Raw genomic sequence first — 12,433 nt, 5'->3', positions numbered from 1 at the left:
CTGTACTCGGCACTGGTGAGGCCGCACCTCAAATCCTGTGTTCAGTTCTGGGCCCCTCACGACAAGACAGACCTTGAGGTGCTGGAGCGAGTCCAGAGAAGGGCAATGGAGCTGGTGAAGGGTCTGGAGCACAAGTGTGATGGGGAGCGGCTGAGGGACCTGGGGGTGTTTAGCCTGGAGAAAAGGAGGCTGAGGGGAGACCTTCTCGCTGTCTACAACTGCCTGAAAGGAGGGTGTAGAGGGGTGGGGTCGGTCTCTTCTCCCAGGTAACAAGCGATGGGACGAGTGGAATCGGCCTCAAGTTGTACCAGGGGAGGTTTAGGTTGGAGATCAGGGACAATTTCTTTACCAAAAGGGTTGTCAAGCCCTGGCACAGGCTGCCCAGGGCAGTGGTGGAGTCCCCATCCCTGGAGGGATTTAAAAGCCGTAGATGTGGTGCTGAGGGACATGGGTTAGTGGTGGGCTTGGCAGGGCTGGGTTGACGGTTGGACTTTATGGTCTTAAAGGTCCTTCCCAGCCAAATCGATTCCATGATTCTGTGCCTGCTGCCGTTGCTGGGCTGGGCTGCCCTGGCTCCGCGCAGACAAACAGCCGGGCTGTGTGCAGTGCAAACACGGCAGCGGGAAGCACAAACACCGGGCCGGCACGGGCAGGTTGTGCTGGAACCCGCTGGCTCCGGGCAGGATCGGGCCCCAGGAGCAGCCTGGCACGGGGCCAGGCACTGCCACGGCTGGAGTGACGTTTCGGGGCAGCGCAGAGTGCCCGTCCCTGGGGTGCTGGGACCTGCCTTGTGACGGGTGGGCTGGGAGTGGAGGGTGAGGAGGTGCTGTACCGGGCCCCGGGGCAGGCGGCGGGGGCACCCCTACCCGTCAACCCCACCAGTACAACCAAACCTCCCCTGTGCCCACCCCTGCCCCACAGCTGCCTCCCGAGGCTCCTTCCAGCCCCACAACCAGCTTCGCTCCAGCACCAGCAGCTGCCCAATGGGGCCGGCCTCGTCCTGCCCATTAGTGCAGGCAGGAGGGGTGCAGGCAGCAGCCTGGGGGGTGAGGAGCGCGAAGCCATGCCAGGGCACCCCGGGCGCCAAGGCATCCCCCAGCCATGTGGCACCAGGTTCATCTTAGGCCACCCCTGGCTCCTTGGAGACCCCCAGCTCCTCCGGCAGAGCCGTGGGGTGGGAACAGGGTGGTGGCAGAGGGGGGACCCCAGGGGGGGCTTGGGGCTGGGGTCAACACCTGGACCCGGCTTTGCTGGGGTGTGATTCCCCTGCGGATGCAGGAGGGAGGGAGCTTGCCCCAAGTGAGGGGGCTGCATCCTGGGGGGGGGCACGCGTTGTGGGGGGTCACACGGCTTGGGGGGTCGCATGGTGTAGGGGGTGCACAAGGTCTGGGGGCTCACACAGTGTGATGGGGGTCACAGGGAGTGATGGGAGTTCACGTGTCGTGATGGGGGTTCACATGGCAAGGTGGGGTCCATGGCGGGGGTGGGGGTCACGTGGAGGAGGGTCGCACAACATGGTGGGGGTCCACAGTGTGGGGGGTTCCCATTGTGGGGGGGTCACATTGCATCGCCAGTCATACAACTTGGGGCAGGATGCGTGGCATGAGGAGGGGTCACAGTGTGGTGGGTGTCAGATGGGCGGGTTAAATGGCATTGAGGTCACCTGGTGTGGAGGGGGGGGTCACACAGCGTGGGGAGGGTTCACATGGCACAGGTAGGGTCACATGGTGGAGGGCTCATGTGGTGTGGGTGGGGATCGCATGGCATGGCAGGGGTTCACACGGTGGGGGGGGGTCAGTGGTGGGGGTCACACCTCGGGGGGGCCTGTCTGTCCAGCCATCCCCTGGCTCTGCCATGCCTGCCCTCCCCCAGCTTCAGGGCTGCCACGGGTCCCCCCACCCCGGTCCCCGTTGCCCGTGTTGAGGCCTGGGGACTCGGGGGTGGCCTTGGTGGGCTGCCCTGCACCCCTGCCCTGCGCCCCATCCTCCTGTCCCCAAAACACCTTACAGTGCTCCCCAGGGCCACCCTCCCAGGGGACAACGCTGCCCACAGGGCCGCATCCTGATACCCGCCTCTCCCTTGGCCTTCACCCCCCAGCTGTGCTCCCCGTGTCCCCCCAGCTGTGCTCCCCGTGCCCCCAGCCGTGCTCCCCATGTCCCCCCAGCTGTGCTCCCTGTGCCTGCCAGGCTGCTCGCTCTGCGGTACCAGCGTGTGCCCAAGGCGGGTGCCATGGCGCGGGGGGGTGCCCTTGGCCGGGTTGGGGATCACAGGGAGTCCCCCAGCAGCAGGACCCAGGGGTGAGAAGAGACTGGAAGGTCCCAGGACACCCAAACCTTCCTGGGGGTCACCTCCCCTTCCTGCAGGGGATGCCCTGGCATGGGACGGTGCCTGGCTGGCAGCAGGGTGCAGGCAGGGAGGCTGGGGGGGGCTGTGGCGGGTGGCTGCAGAGACTGGGGGGGCAGAGGGAGGCTGAGGCAAGGGGGGCTGCGGTGGGCAGAGGGGAACAGGCAGCGGGGGGCAGGCAGCCTGCAACCCCCCCTTGCCCGCTGCCAGCCCTCCATGCCAACAACCTCCGTGGCAGCGGACGTGAGCCAGGGCCTCCCCCCCCAGATGCCAGGTCAGCGGCACACGCTGCCCGCACACGCTGCCCGCACATGCTGCCCGCACATGCCCTGCCTTGGGGACACGGTGGGGAACTGACAGGGGGTAAAATCCCATCCCTACGTGGGGACGTCCCCAAGGACGCAGCCCCTCGGCCCGGTCACCGCCGACCCGTCCCGCTCTGCTGCCGAAGCCTTTCGGGGCTGCTGGTGGCTGGAGGAGGCGGAAGGAAAAACACCGAGCAAACAATTGCACAAGTCAAGGGTGAGCAAGAAGGAGGGCGGGAGCAGGGGGGTTGCCAAATCCAGCCGTATTCCTTGGAGACGCCGACAACAATGGCAGGAATAGTTAAACCCACCTCGCTGAACCCAACCGGGCGGCGGAGCTGGGGGCTCAGGACCTCCGGGACCAGCAAGGGGCCATGGCCGACCCGGACGTGAGCTGGGAAGAGACTCTGCGCTCGCCCGGCGCTGGCAGCAGGGGTGTTTTGTGGGCCGTCACCTGGGCTGGGCACGAGGACAGCCACAACAAGCGGTCACCAGGGTGGTGAACTGGCAGCCCCCAAACATGACGGCCATGGGCTGGGACAGAGGGGAGAAGGACAGCGGCCGACAGGAGGGGATTGCGAGATGGAGCCGTGCCTGGCCCAGGCTGGCTCTCCGTCAGGGCACGCAGGTGGCCTCACGGACAAAAAGGGTCTCTGCCACCATCTCAGGGTGCCACCGCCACCCCTCTCCCGTCGCCAGGACAGGGTGGCCCGTGGCTGGGAGTCTGTCCCTTAGCAGGGTTTCGGCTCTGAACCGGGAGGTCCTGCCCCGGGCCTGACGCCCTTCTTGCGGGGTGCTCGTCCCCAGACCCCCCAGGCCACCTTCGGCACGGGTCCCCCACCCGCGGACGTGTGCCCCGGCGCACACCGTCACCCCCTCTCCTTCCCCTGCCCGACACTGCTCCGCAAGGTTTCCCCCCTCCTCCCCGCAGCCGCAGCCCAGCCCCGGGGGGCTCCCGGGGCTCCCCGCAACAGCACGAGGTGCCCCAGCCTGGGGACACGGGGGTGGCACCGCTGCGGCGGGGGCTGACGAGCCGCCCCATCCCCGGTAGCCCCGGAGCGAGGGGTCCCCCCCGGGTCCCCCCCCTGGGTCCCCCCCGGCGGCCGGGGAAGCCCTTCCCGGGGGCGGGGCGCCCTCAGCCCCGCCCCGCCCCGCCCCGCCGCCTTGTACCGGCCGCGGGGCCGCGCCGCGGGAGAGCGGCTGCCGGTGCGGGGCCGGGCGGAGCGGAGCGGGGCTGCGGGAGACCCCGGGCCATGGACGGGCGGGCGGTGCTGATCCACGCGCTGCTGGCGGCAGGTACGGACACGCGTGGGGGGGGGTCCCGGGCACGGGCAACGCCGCTGCTGTCCCGGGCACGCGTGGGGAGGGGGTCCCGGGCACGGGGAACGTGTCCCCAGCGCCGGGCACACGTCGGGGACCCGGACACGTAGGGAGTGTGGTCCTGGGCAACGCGGGCACGGCTCCGGGCACGGGTGGAGGGTCCCGGGCACGGGTAGCACGGTCCCGCTCACGGGTGGGGGCAGACGGAAAAATCAGCCCCTATGCCGGGCACGCGTGGGGGGGGGTCCCGGCCCCGGGCACCGCGGCTGCCGTCCCGGGCACGCTTTGGGGAGAGGGTTCCGGTTACGGGCAACGCATCCCCAGGGGTGGACACGCGTGGGGGGTCCCGGACACGTGTGGGGGAGGTGGTCTGGTCCTGGGCAACGCGGGCTCGGCCCCGGGCACGGGTGGAAGGTCCCGGGCATGGGTGGGGGCAGACGGAAAAATCGTCTCCCGTCCCGGGCACGCGTGGGGGGGGTCCCGGTCCCGGGCATCGAGGCTGCAGTCGCGGTCACGCGTGGGGGGTCCCGGGCAGGGTGAGCCGGCCCCGCCTGACCGTGCCCCCTCCCCGCAGTGTGCTCGGCGGTGGCGGGCGGGCCGGGCCGGGACGAGCGGCACAACGAGGTGCTGCACAAGGGCGGCGGCGGGGCGCCGGTGCCGGCCACGGCCGCGCTGCTCGGCGGCAGCCCGGAGAAGGAGAGCGGCGGAGCGGCCTCGGGGGACGAGCTCAGCGAACTGCCGAGAGGTACGGGCGGGCGGAGGGGGCGCCGGGGGGGTCGGGGCGATTGGTCCCGGAGCGGGGGGCGGAGGGGCCGCGCTGGGCTCGGCTCAGCCCCACGGGTGTCCCGGCAGCGGCTTCGCTTCTGAGGGAGCTGCGGGGGAAGCCCCGGCTCCCGGGTGCTGAGCGCCCGTGGAGTGGGGCCAGCCCGTGGGGCACCGGCACGGAGCAGCTGGGTGTTGTTCCCGGGGCCGTCTGTGTCCCTAAAGTCCCCGGCACGGGGGTCCCAAGGGTTCCCGCACCCCGAACTCCTTGGCCAGATGGAAGGCAGAGCCCTTCTGGGGGGCACAGCAGCCCCCGCCCGCAGGTGTGCGGCCCCGGCACGTGGGCCCGTACTGATGGTGGCCACGGTGGCTGCCAGCGCGGGGATCGCGGTGACTCACCCGCCGCCTACACCCGGCTGCTCCTCATACCTAGGCAGGGTTCGTCAGCCGGCAGTCCCCGCTACGGGGGCGTTGGGGACACTGCCACTCTGTTCAGCTCGCTGGGCATTCATGCTTGGCTCCTCTCCCCCGGCTCGGGAGCAGGGACTGTCCCAGGGACACTCGTGGGGGTCGGACAGGCCCGTCGCAGGCTGAGGAGGGTGCCCTGTACCTGTGCCTTGCCCATGTGACGTGCTGAGCACAGTAACCTGGCACGAGGAGGAGCGCGCTCTGCCCCATACAGTTCATCCTCCCTTTTTTCCATGTTTCTCTTTGCTTTCTGGCTGTGCCATCCGACTGTGACAAAAAACCCGCAGAGCCGGGCTGACCCCCGCGCAGCCACGGGGACGCAACCCCCCCTGGGAAACCCTGTCACCCTGTCACTGGGAGGGAGCTGCTCCTCTGTGCGTCCCCTTGAGGAGGGGACCCTGTCCTGGAGCAAGCGGGGGCTGGCCCTGGTCTGCGGGACAGGCGGAGGGGGTGGGGGGTATTTGGTTACTGAGGCTGCAGCCCCTCGGGACACTTTCTCAATGCCTTGAGCTGAGCTACAGTCAGAAAAAGCCACCTTTGTGTTGAAGGCACCTTCCTCAGTGCCGCAGCCTCGAGTAGGGGCAGAGTGGCAGCGTCCCCCTGCCCGCCTGGGCTGGAGCAGTTTTTCTACCAGCAAGATCTTCCAGATGTTCTCTGGCTGTCCCAAGGGACAGAGCCCTGGGGAGGAGGGGTGACAGTGGAGGTGGCTTGGGGGGGTCAGCAGCACTGCGTGCCCGCTGGCTTTGGCTGGGAGGGGAGAGGCTGTGGGGCAGAGCCCGGGGCCTCACCCGGATCCCAGGGTTCCTCCAAGCCGCAGAGTTTCCTGGAGTATCAGTTTTCTCCAGGCGTAGCGTGAGGGATGTCGAAATCACCAAATAACTTTGCTAGGTGTGCAGCCTGTGTGCCGCGGCACGAGAGGAGGAGACGGGCTCGGTTACGTCAGGAAGTGGCTGGGAAGGAATTAGGCAGGTTACAACTTGCTGGGTTTGCCTTGGCCACCCTCGCCTCCCCGCGCAGCGCAGGGCTTAGTCCGTATTTCCCCAGGATCACCAGGGTTATTGAGCACCGTGGTTCGGGGGGAGCTGAAAAGTGCCTCCTGGAGCAGGGAGCGCTCTCCAGCATCTCGGCACCTTGTGAGGTCAAGCTGGGGGCTGATTTTTTTAGGCGTCTGCACGTCTTAAAACTATTCCAGTAACATTTCTGGTTTCGGTCCGTGTCCAGGCGAGGAGCTCCGGGCTCTGGTTCCCACCCACCCAGCAGGGAGCTGGCGTCGCACCAAAAGCCACCGCTCTCTGCACCAGAATTAAAGCATCCCGTGGTAATTCATGGGAACGCTGCCCTTGCCATCTCTTTGGCTCTGCGAAACCAAAACTGAAGCCAGGCTTGCTCTCTGAATCCTGCTCCAGGGGTGCGCAAGGCATCCTTGTGCCCACAGGAAGGAGAGTCCAGCAGAGCCATGAATAGGGTCTTACAAAAGAAATAAAAGCCAGATAAAGGGGAAATCAGCAATTTTCTGTGGGCAGTGGAAACTGGTGCATATAATAGCAACATTTGAGATGCATAAAGCTCTGTTCTCCCCCCGTCCCGATTCCTTTCTTGAGAATTGTTCTTGTGAATCAGAAAGGCCATGATATTTGTGAGAAGCTGAAAAAAAAATGGAACAAACTCCCTGTGCTTGGGGGCAGATGGCGGCACAAAAGGCTGCCCGGGTGCCAGGGCTGAGCTGGCGGCAGCAGCGCGGGCTTTGCTGCTCTGCCTGCCCCGCGGCTCCCGCGCGGAGGTGACCTGACCGCTGCTTTTCTCCTTCCCAAATTGTTTTCCAGTCGCTTTCCTGTCAAAGCCTCAAGGCCTGGTTACTCCTAAGAAAAAAGGCAACGGGAATAAAAGAAGAAAAGGCAAAGGCTTGGGGAAGAAGAGAGACCCGTGTCTGCGGAAGTACAAGGATTTCTGTATTCACGGCGAGTGCAAATACATCCAAGAGCTGGGAGCTCCCTCCTGCATGTGAGTGGCTGGCGTGTGCCGGTGCCGGGGGAGCCTTAGTCACGGTTCCTTCAATTCTCCGGGCCGGGCAGAGGAAAAGCGGAGGAGATATTTATAGTGCATGTTCCCCGGCTGCGCAGGGACAGCTCTGGCTTGGCTCCTTCCTTGTGCTTCTTGAGCGATGTCCATCCCCCACCAAAATGCGTCGTGGACTTAGACCCGGCACCCGCTGCCGGCGCGGTGAGCTCTGGCCGAGCTGCTGCACGGGGACCCGCGGCGGTGGGGTCCGGAGGATGGCGAGCAGGGGCTGGCGTCTCGCAGCCAAGGTTTTCCGCAGGTCTGGCTTGTGAGACCCCATCCTGACTCTGTGACCCTACGTCCCCTCGTCCCTCGCTTGGCCGAGAGCTCGGGGCTCCCGCGGCTGTCGGGATGTCCCGGTGCAGGCAGGAGGAACATCTCCGCTGAGGCACCAGCGAGGCGGGTTGGAGGTAGCACCTTTGGGGACAGCGTGCCAAAGCCGTGCCCAAGCTGTCCCTTGGCCCTGGTGAAGGACAGGGCTGTGCAGCCCTGCTCTCCCACCGCCTTGGGATGCAGGTAGAGAGCAGGGACCAGACAAGGCAAGTGAAGGAGAAAGTGTTTGCTGGCTGCTGGGGTACCTGGATCCAGCACTGCCACCACGGGAAGTACCCAGGGGTGCATGTTTGATCCCCGCTGACGTGAGCAGGGGTTGAGCTGGCAGATAAGAGGCTTTGTTCTTCACTGTCAATCCTCTGAGACTCCCAGCCCTGTGCCCGGAGGCCGGGGAAGATAATAACTCCCCGGCTTATGGTGCCCACAAGCTCTCGTGCCCTGCAATCTGCAGGGATCAGGCTCTGCAAGGCTTCTTGAACCGCTTAGTTTCTCTCTGCCTGGAAGCTGTCATGAAGTTGGGCCCTTGCACGGGGGGCTTTGGACTGCCAGTAAGAGGAGATGTCTGCTGGCTCAGCTTGGGCTGGTGACTCGGAGCGATGTGGGGTGCAGCACCCCCTGACTGGGACTGGGATGCCCAGGCATCCCCTGCCAGCCTCCTGCCCTTCTCAGATCCCTGGGGCTGGGACGGGACCTGAGACATGGGCAAGCAGAAGGGGTCGGGGGCTGGCTGGGGCTCTCCAGCCTGGTGGCCCATCCCTGGGTGACATCTCCCCAGAGCCATCATGGGTTTTAGGAACAGAGGCCAACTGCCCCAGTCCCCTCCAATAACGAGGCCTCATGTTGGCTGGTGTCACTCGGTTGTGGCTGCTCTTGGTGGCTCGCTGCCTGTGTCTCAGGGTCTCCTGGATCATCCCTTCCTTGGGCTGGGCCCTGGGGTGCGGGGTGGGGTGAGGATGCTGCCAGGCTGGGTCCTGAACCTCTGCCTTGTCCCAGCCTCGCTGCTGTGGCTGGGAGGTGACGCTGGCGCATGGCGTTGTTGTGGGCTGGGCTGAGACCCTGTGTTGGAGAGAGGCTTGAGGGTCAGTGTCACTGGATATATGCAAAGATATATATGTCTGGTGGCATCAGTGCGCTTTGACTCACGAGGAGGGTTGGCAGCCTCGCGCTCTGCTGGGGGGAGCGTTATTCCTGGTACGTGAGTAACCTCCTGGGTCTGCAGGGAGGTGGCACCTCACTGGCTGGCAGGGTGCGCAGGGCCATCCTGCTCTGAGGGAAGCGCTGAGCTCCGCTCCAGCTGCCTCTCCGCTCCCTTGCGTGGGACTTCCCACTTCCAGAGGTGGTCTGGGCAGCCTGTCTCTTGCCTGGGAATGATTGGGAGGAGCACAGACCCAGGTGCCTTCTACTGGGGGGAGCTCCACCTTTCTAGGAGTCTTCACTTGGTGCTTGGAGCAAGAGAAACTTAATTTCATAGAATCACAGACTGGTTTGGTTTGGAAGAGACCTTAAAGCCCATCTAGTTCCAACCCCCTGCCATGGGCAGGGACACCTTCCACCAGACCAGGCTGCTCCAAGCCCCATCCAACCTGGCCTTGAACACTGCCAGGGAGGGGGCAGCCACAGCTTCTCTGAGCAACCTGGGCCAGGGTCTTACCACCCTTACAGCAAAGAATTTCTTCCTCATATCTCATCTCAATCTCCCCTCTTTCAGTTTAAAACCGTCCCCCCTCATCCTGTCACTCCATGCCCTTGTAAAAAGCCCCTCTCCCGCTTTCCTATAGCCCCCTCAGGTACTGGAAGGTGCTAGAAGGTCTCCCCGGAGCCTTCTCTTCTCCAGGCTGAACAGCCCCAGTTCCCTCAGCCTGTCTCCATAGCAGAGGGGCTCCAGCCCTCTGAGCATCTTCGTGGCCTCCTCTGGACTCACTCCAGCAATTACAAGTACCAGGGAGGTGATGGTGACACCAGCCCTCCCAGCTCAGGGGAGGAGGACCAAGGGGAACAGGCAGGGTGCTGGCTAAGGCTGAGCAAAGAGGCAGCTCCTTGCCATGGGGGTGTGGGGGACCCAATGACCTTCTGTGCTTGGTCACCACCAACCCAATGACCTTCTGTGCTTGGTCACCACCAACCTTTAAGACTCTTCTTCTCACCCAGATGCCAGCCAGGATATCACGGAGAGAGATGCCACGGCCTCTCGCTGCCTGTGGAGCATCCCCCCAGCGCATACGACCACACCACGGCACTGGCCGTCGTTGCTGTCGTCCTGTCCTCCCTGTGCCTCGTCATCATCGCAGCCCTGCTGATGCTGAGGTGAGTGGGATGGGGCTGAGCCATTAGATCCATGTCCCCAGGAAGACCAGGTGCAGGGGAGGGTGGCAGGGGCTTCTTCTCCATGCTCTGAGCGTCTCTTTGCTTGGCCTCGCAGGTGTCACAAGAGGGGTGTCTACGATGTAGAAAACGAAGAGAAAATCAAGCTGGGCATCACTGTGAATCACTGAGGATGCCGGGTGCTGGCGAGGTGAGCCCCTGGCTGGGCAGGGGGCAGCGGTGGGGCTGGGGGCATCTGGGGGCTCTGCTTGTTCACGCTGGCTGGGACCCCTGCGTGGATCCCGTGCCAGAGCCAGGCAGGAGCTGAAGGCGGTTTGAGCCTGGAGAAGCAGCTCGCTGGATTTGGCCTGAGAGCCTGGGCTGCCCCGTGGGGCTCCAGCGCTCCTTCCTCCTGTCCCTTGTCACCCCCAGCCACCACCACCTCCTCCTCTCTAGCCTTAGGTCCCTGCTTGGCCCTGTCACCGCATGCTTTGGGGACGTTTGGCAGTGGGGAAGCTGCTTCTGGGGTTTTTCCCACTCGTTCTGCTCCTTCTCTGACCCTCTGAGTCACTTCCCCTCCTTAGATATTGCCTCTATTTATACGCATATATAAACCCCCACCCTTCCTCTTCACTCCCACTCTGCTTACTACTTGCACCAACGTAACCCCTCGCAGGTGGGCACAGGGGACTTGCCCCAGCCCCGTGCCATGGTACCCTGGCTGGGCGGTGGGGTGTGCTCTGCCCCAGGGGTGGCCGCGTGGCTGTGCCGGGTGCTGGCAAGCTTGCAGGCTCCCTCTGCTCTGCTCCAAACGCTGACGTTAGATGTGGCCGTACATATTACGGCTACTTCTCGTTTTAAAAAGAGAAAAAAATCTTTGTGAGGGTGAAGTAATGCCTTCAAAGAATTTCTGTGGTGGTGGTTGTAGTGTTGGGGGTGGGATCTTTAGCTGTTTGTAGGAGTTGAATTTTGTGGAAGAGGATTCAGCACGAGGTTTTCATCGCTGTCCCCTCTGCCCTGGGGATTATTGGGGTGGATGTGTCCAGAGGGAGAAGTGCTGTGGTCCCTGGGAGGGAAGGATGGTGGACATGGGGTGGGATGCTCAGCCACCACTCCCCCAGCATCCTGGCTCCCACCCTCCTGCGTCCAGCCCCGCAGGGCGGCGAGTGGCTGCTGCTGCTGGGGCTTCGGTGGCCACAAAGGCTGTCCTGCTGGGCTGGGTGGGACGGGCACCTTGGCCCCCTGTGCCGGAACCTCTCCGCAGGCCGAGCAGCCCAGGGCTGTGCTGTGAACTCTCTTGCCGATGTCTCGCAGGGGTCGGCACTAACGCACGTCTACCTCCTGGAAGGGGCGAGAGCCGCGGAGCCAGCGCCGTCCCTGGGAGCCCGCAGCGTGGTGGGGCTCGCTGGAGCAGCAGGACAGCACCTGCCTCGGGGCTGGTGGGCTGGCTGGCAGCGGTGTCACCGCAGGGAGCTTCGTGGCCATCTCCAGGACGGAGGGGGCTCGCGAGAGGCACTTGCCGTCTGTGCGGAGGCAGGAGGGACTGGCCAGCGGCGGCAGAGGGGCTCTCCAGCAGCTCTCCGTCCACTGCGGTGCGTGACAAGGAACAAACTGTGAAAGGCGAGGAGATGGGGCTCGGGGCTTTCTTAGGCGCAGGAGGGGTGGGAGGGTAACAGCTATTTAACAAGAGATTTTTCATTTTAAATTATGTATTTATTTTAGATAAACTGTACATAGTATTTATATTTATTGTAGGTCTGGCCCTGCATCCTTCATGTAGGTCAAGATGACAGGGTCAGACCTCCCTTATTTTTTAAGTGCAATGTAATATTCTAATAAATAACACTTTGTTACAAACACTGGGGTTGTTAATTTAACGATGGAGGTGGAAAGGAGTCAGACCTCTGGAGACTGCCTGTAGCAACACCCCCTTGCGAGGGGGTATTGCAAACAGGGCAGAGATCCCGAGTGCGCGGCGGGGGCTGCTGGATCGGCTCGTGCCGTCCTTGGGGCGCAGCAGAGCAGCGTGGGGCAAGGGCTGGTGGCAGGACCCAGCAGCAGCCAGGCCAGCCCCAGCGGTGTTTCTTTGGGGATTTGCATCTTTGCCAGCTGACGCCCTGGGAGGGGTGTGATGTTTGGGTGTCCGCTCATCAAGCAAAGCTGCCTCTGGTACCAGTGAAGCCACTCTGGCCACTGATCGCTCCAAATGGGACTGATTCCTGGTCTTAAGCCAGCATTTGGCTTAAAAAAAATCAAGAGGTGGGGTCACACCTCCCTTGCCAGGGATCCCAGCAGTTCCTGGGGTGGCTGCAGGCTCCTGGGGCGGCTGCAGGCTCCTGGGGCTGGGGTCATTCCAGCGAGCAGCATTTCAGACGGTGGGTCAGGACTGATTCCTGACTTTGCAGTAAAAATAACCCCCAAACCACTTCATTCCTCTTCCCTGATCCTCCCAAGGGGAGCTGAGATGCAGGTGAGATGCTGGCTGTAGTAGAGAGCCTTGAAGCAGGGAGAAAGGGCTTCCCCGCTGCGGGAAACCTGCTTTC

General features: G+C 63.9%; 1 protein-coding gene across 1 annotated transcript; it reads left to right on the top strand.

Annotated features, from left to right (window-relative positions):
- Positions 1 to 3,856: 3,856 nt before the first annotated feature.
- On the top strand, positions 3,857 to 11,747 carry HBEGF (heparin binding EGF like growth factor). Its single transcript, XM_068417280.1, has 6 exons — positions 3,857 to 3,944; positions 4,543 to 4,713; positions 7,022 to 7,199; positions 9,738 to 9,893; positions 10,009 to 10,101; positions 11,205 to 11,747. The coding sequence occupies exons 1-5, from the start codon at positions 3,902 to 3,904 to the stop codon at positions 10,079 to 10,081; spliced, it is 621 nt and encodes a 206-aa protein (XP_068273381.1). The 5' UTR covers positions 3,857 to 3,901; the 3' UTR covers positions 10,082 to 10,101; positions 11,205 to 11,747.
- Positions 11,748 to 12,433: the final 686 nt, after the last annotated feature.

Source organism: Nyctibius grandis, chromosome 22 (assembly GCF_013368605.1).
Source record: "Nyctibius grandis isolate bNycGra1 chromosome 22, bNycGra1.pri, whole genome shotgun sequence".
Taxonomy (NCBI): Eukaryota; Metazoa; Chordata; class Aves; order Nyctibiiformes; family Nyctibiidae; genus Nyctibius; species Nyctibius grandis.
The sequence above is the reverse complement of the archived record's forward strand: the minus strand, read 5'-3'. Positions and strand labels throughout refer to the sequence as shown.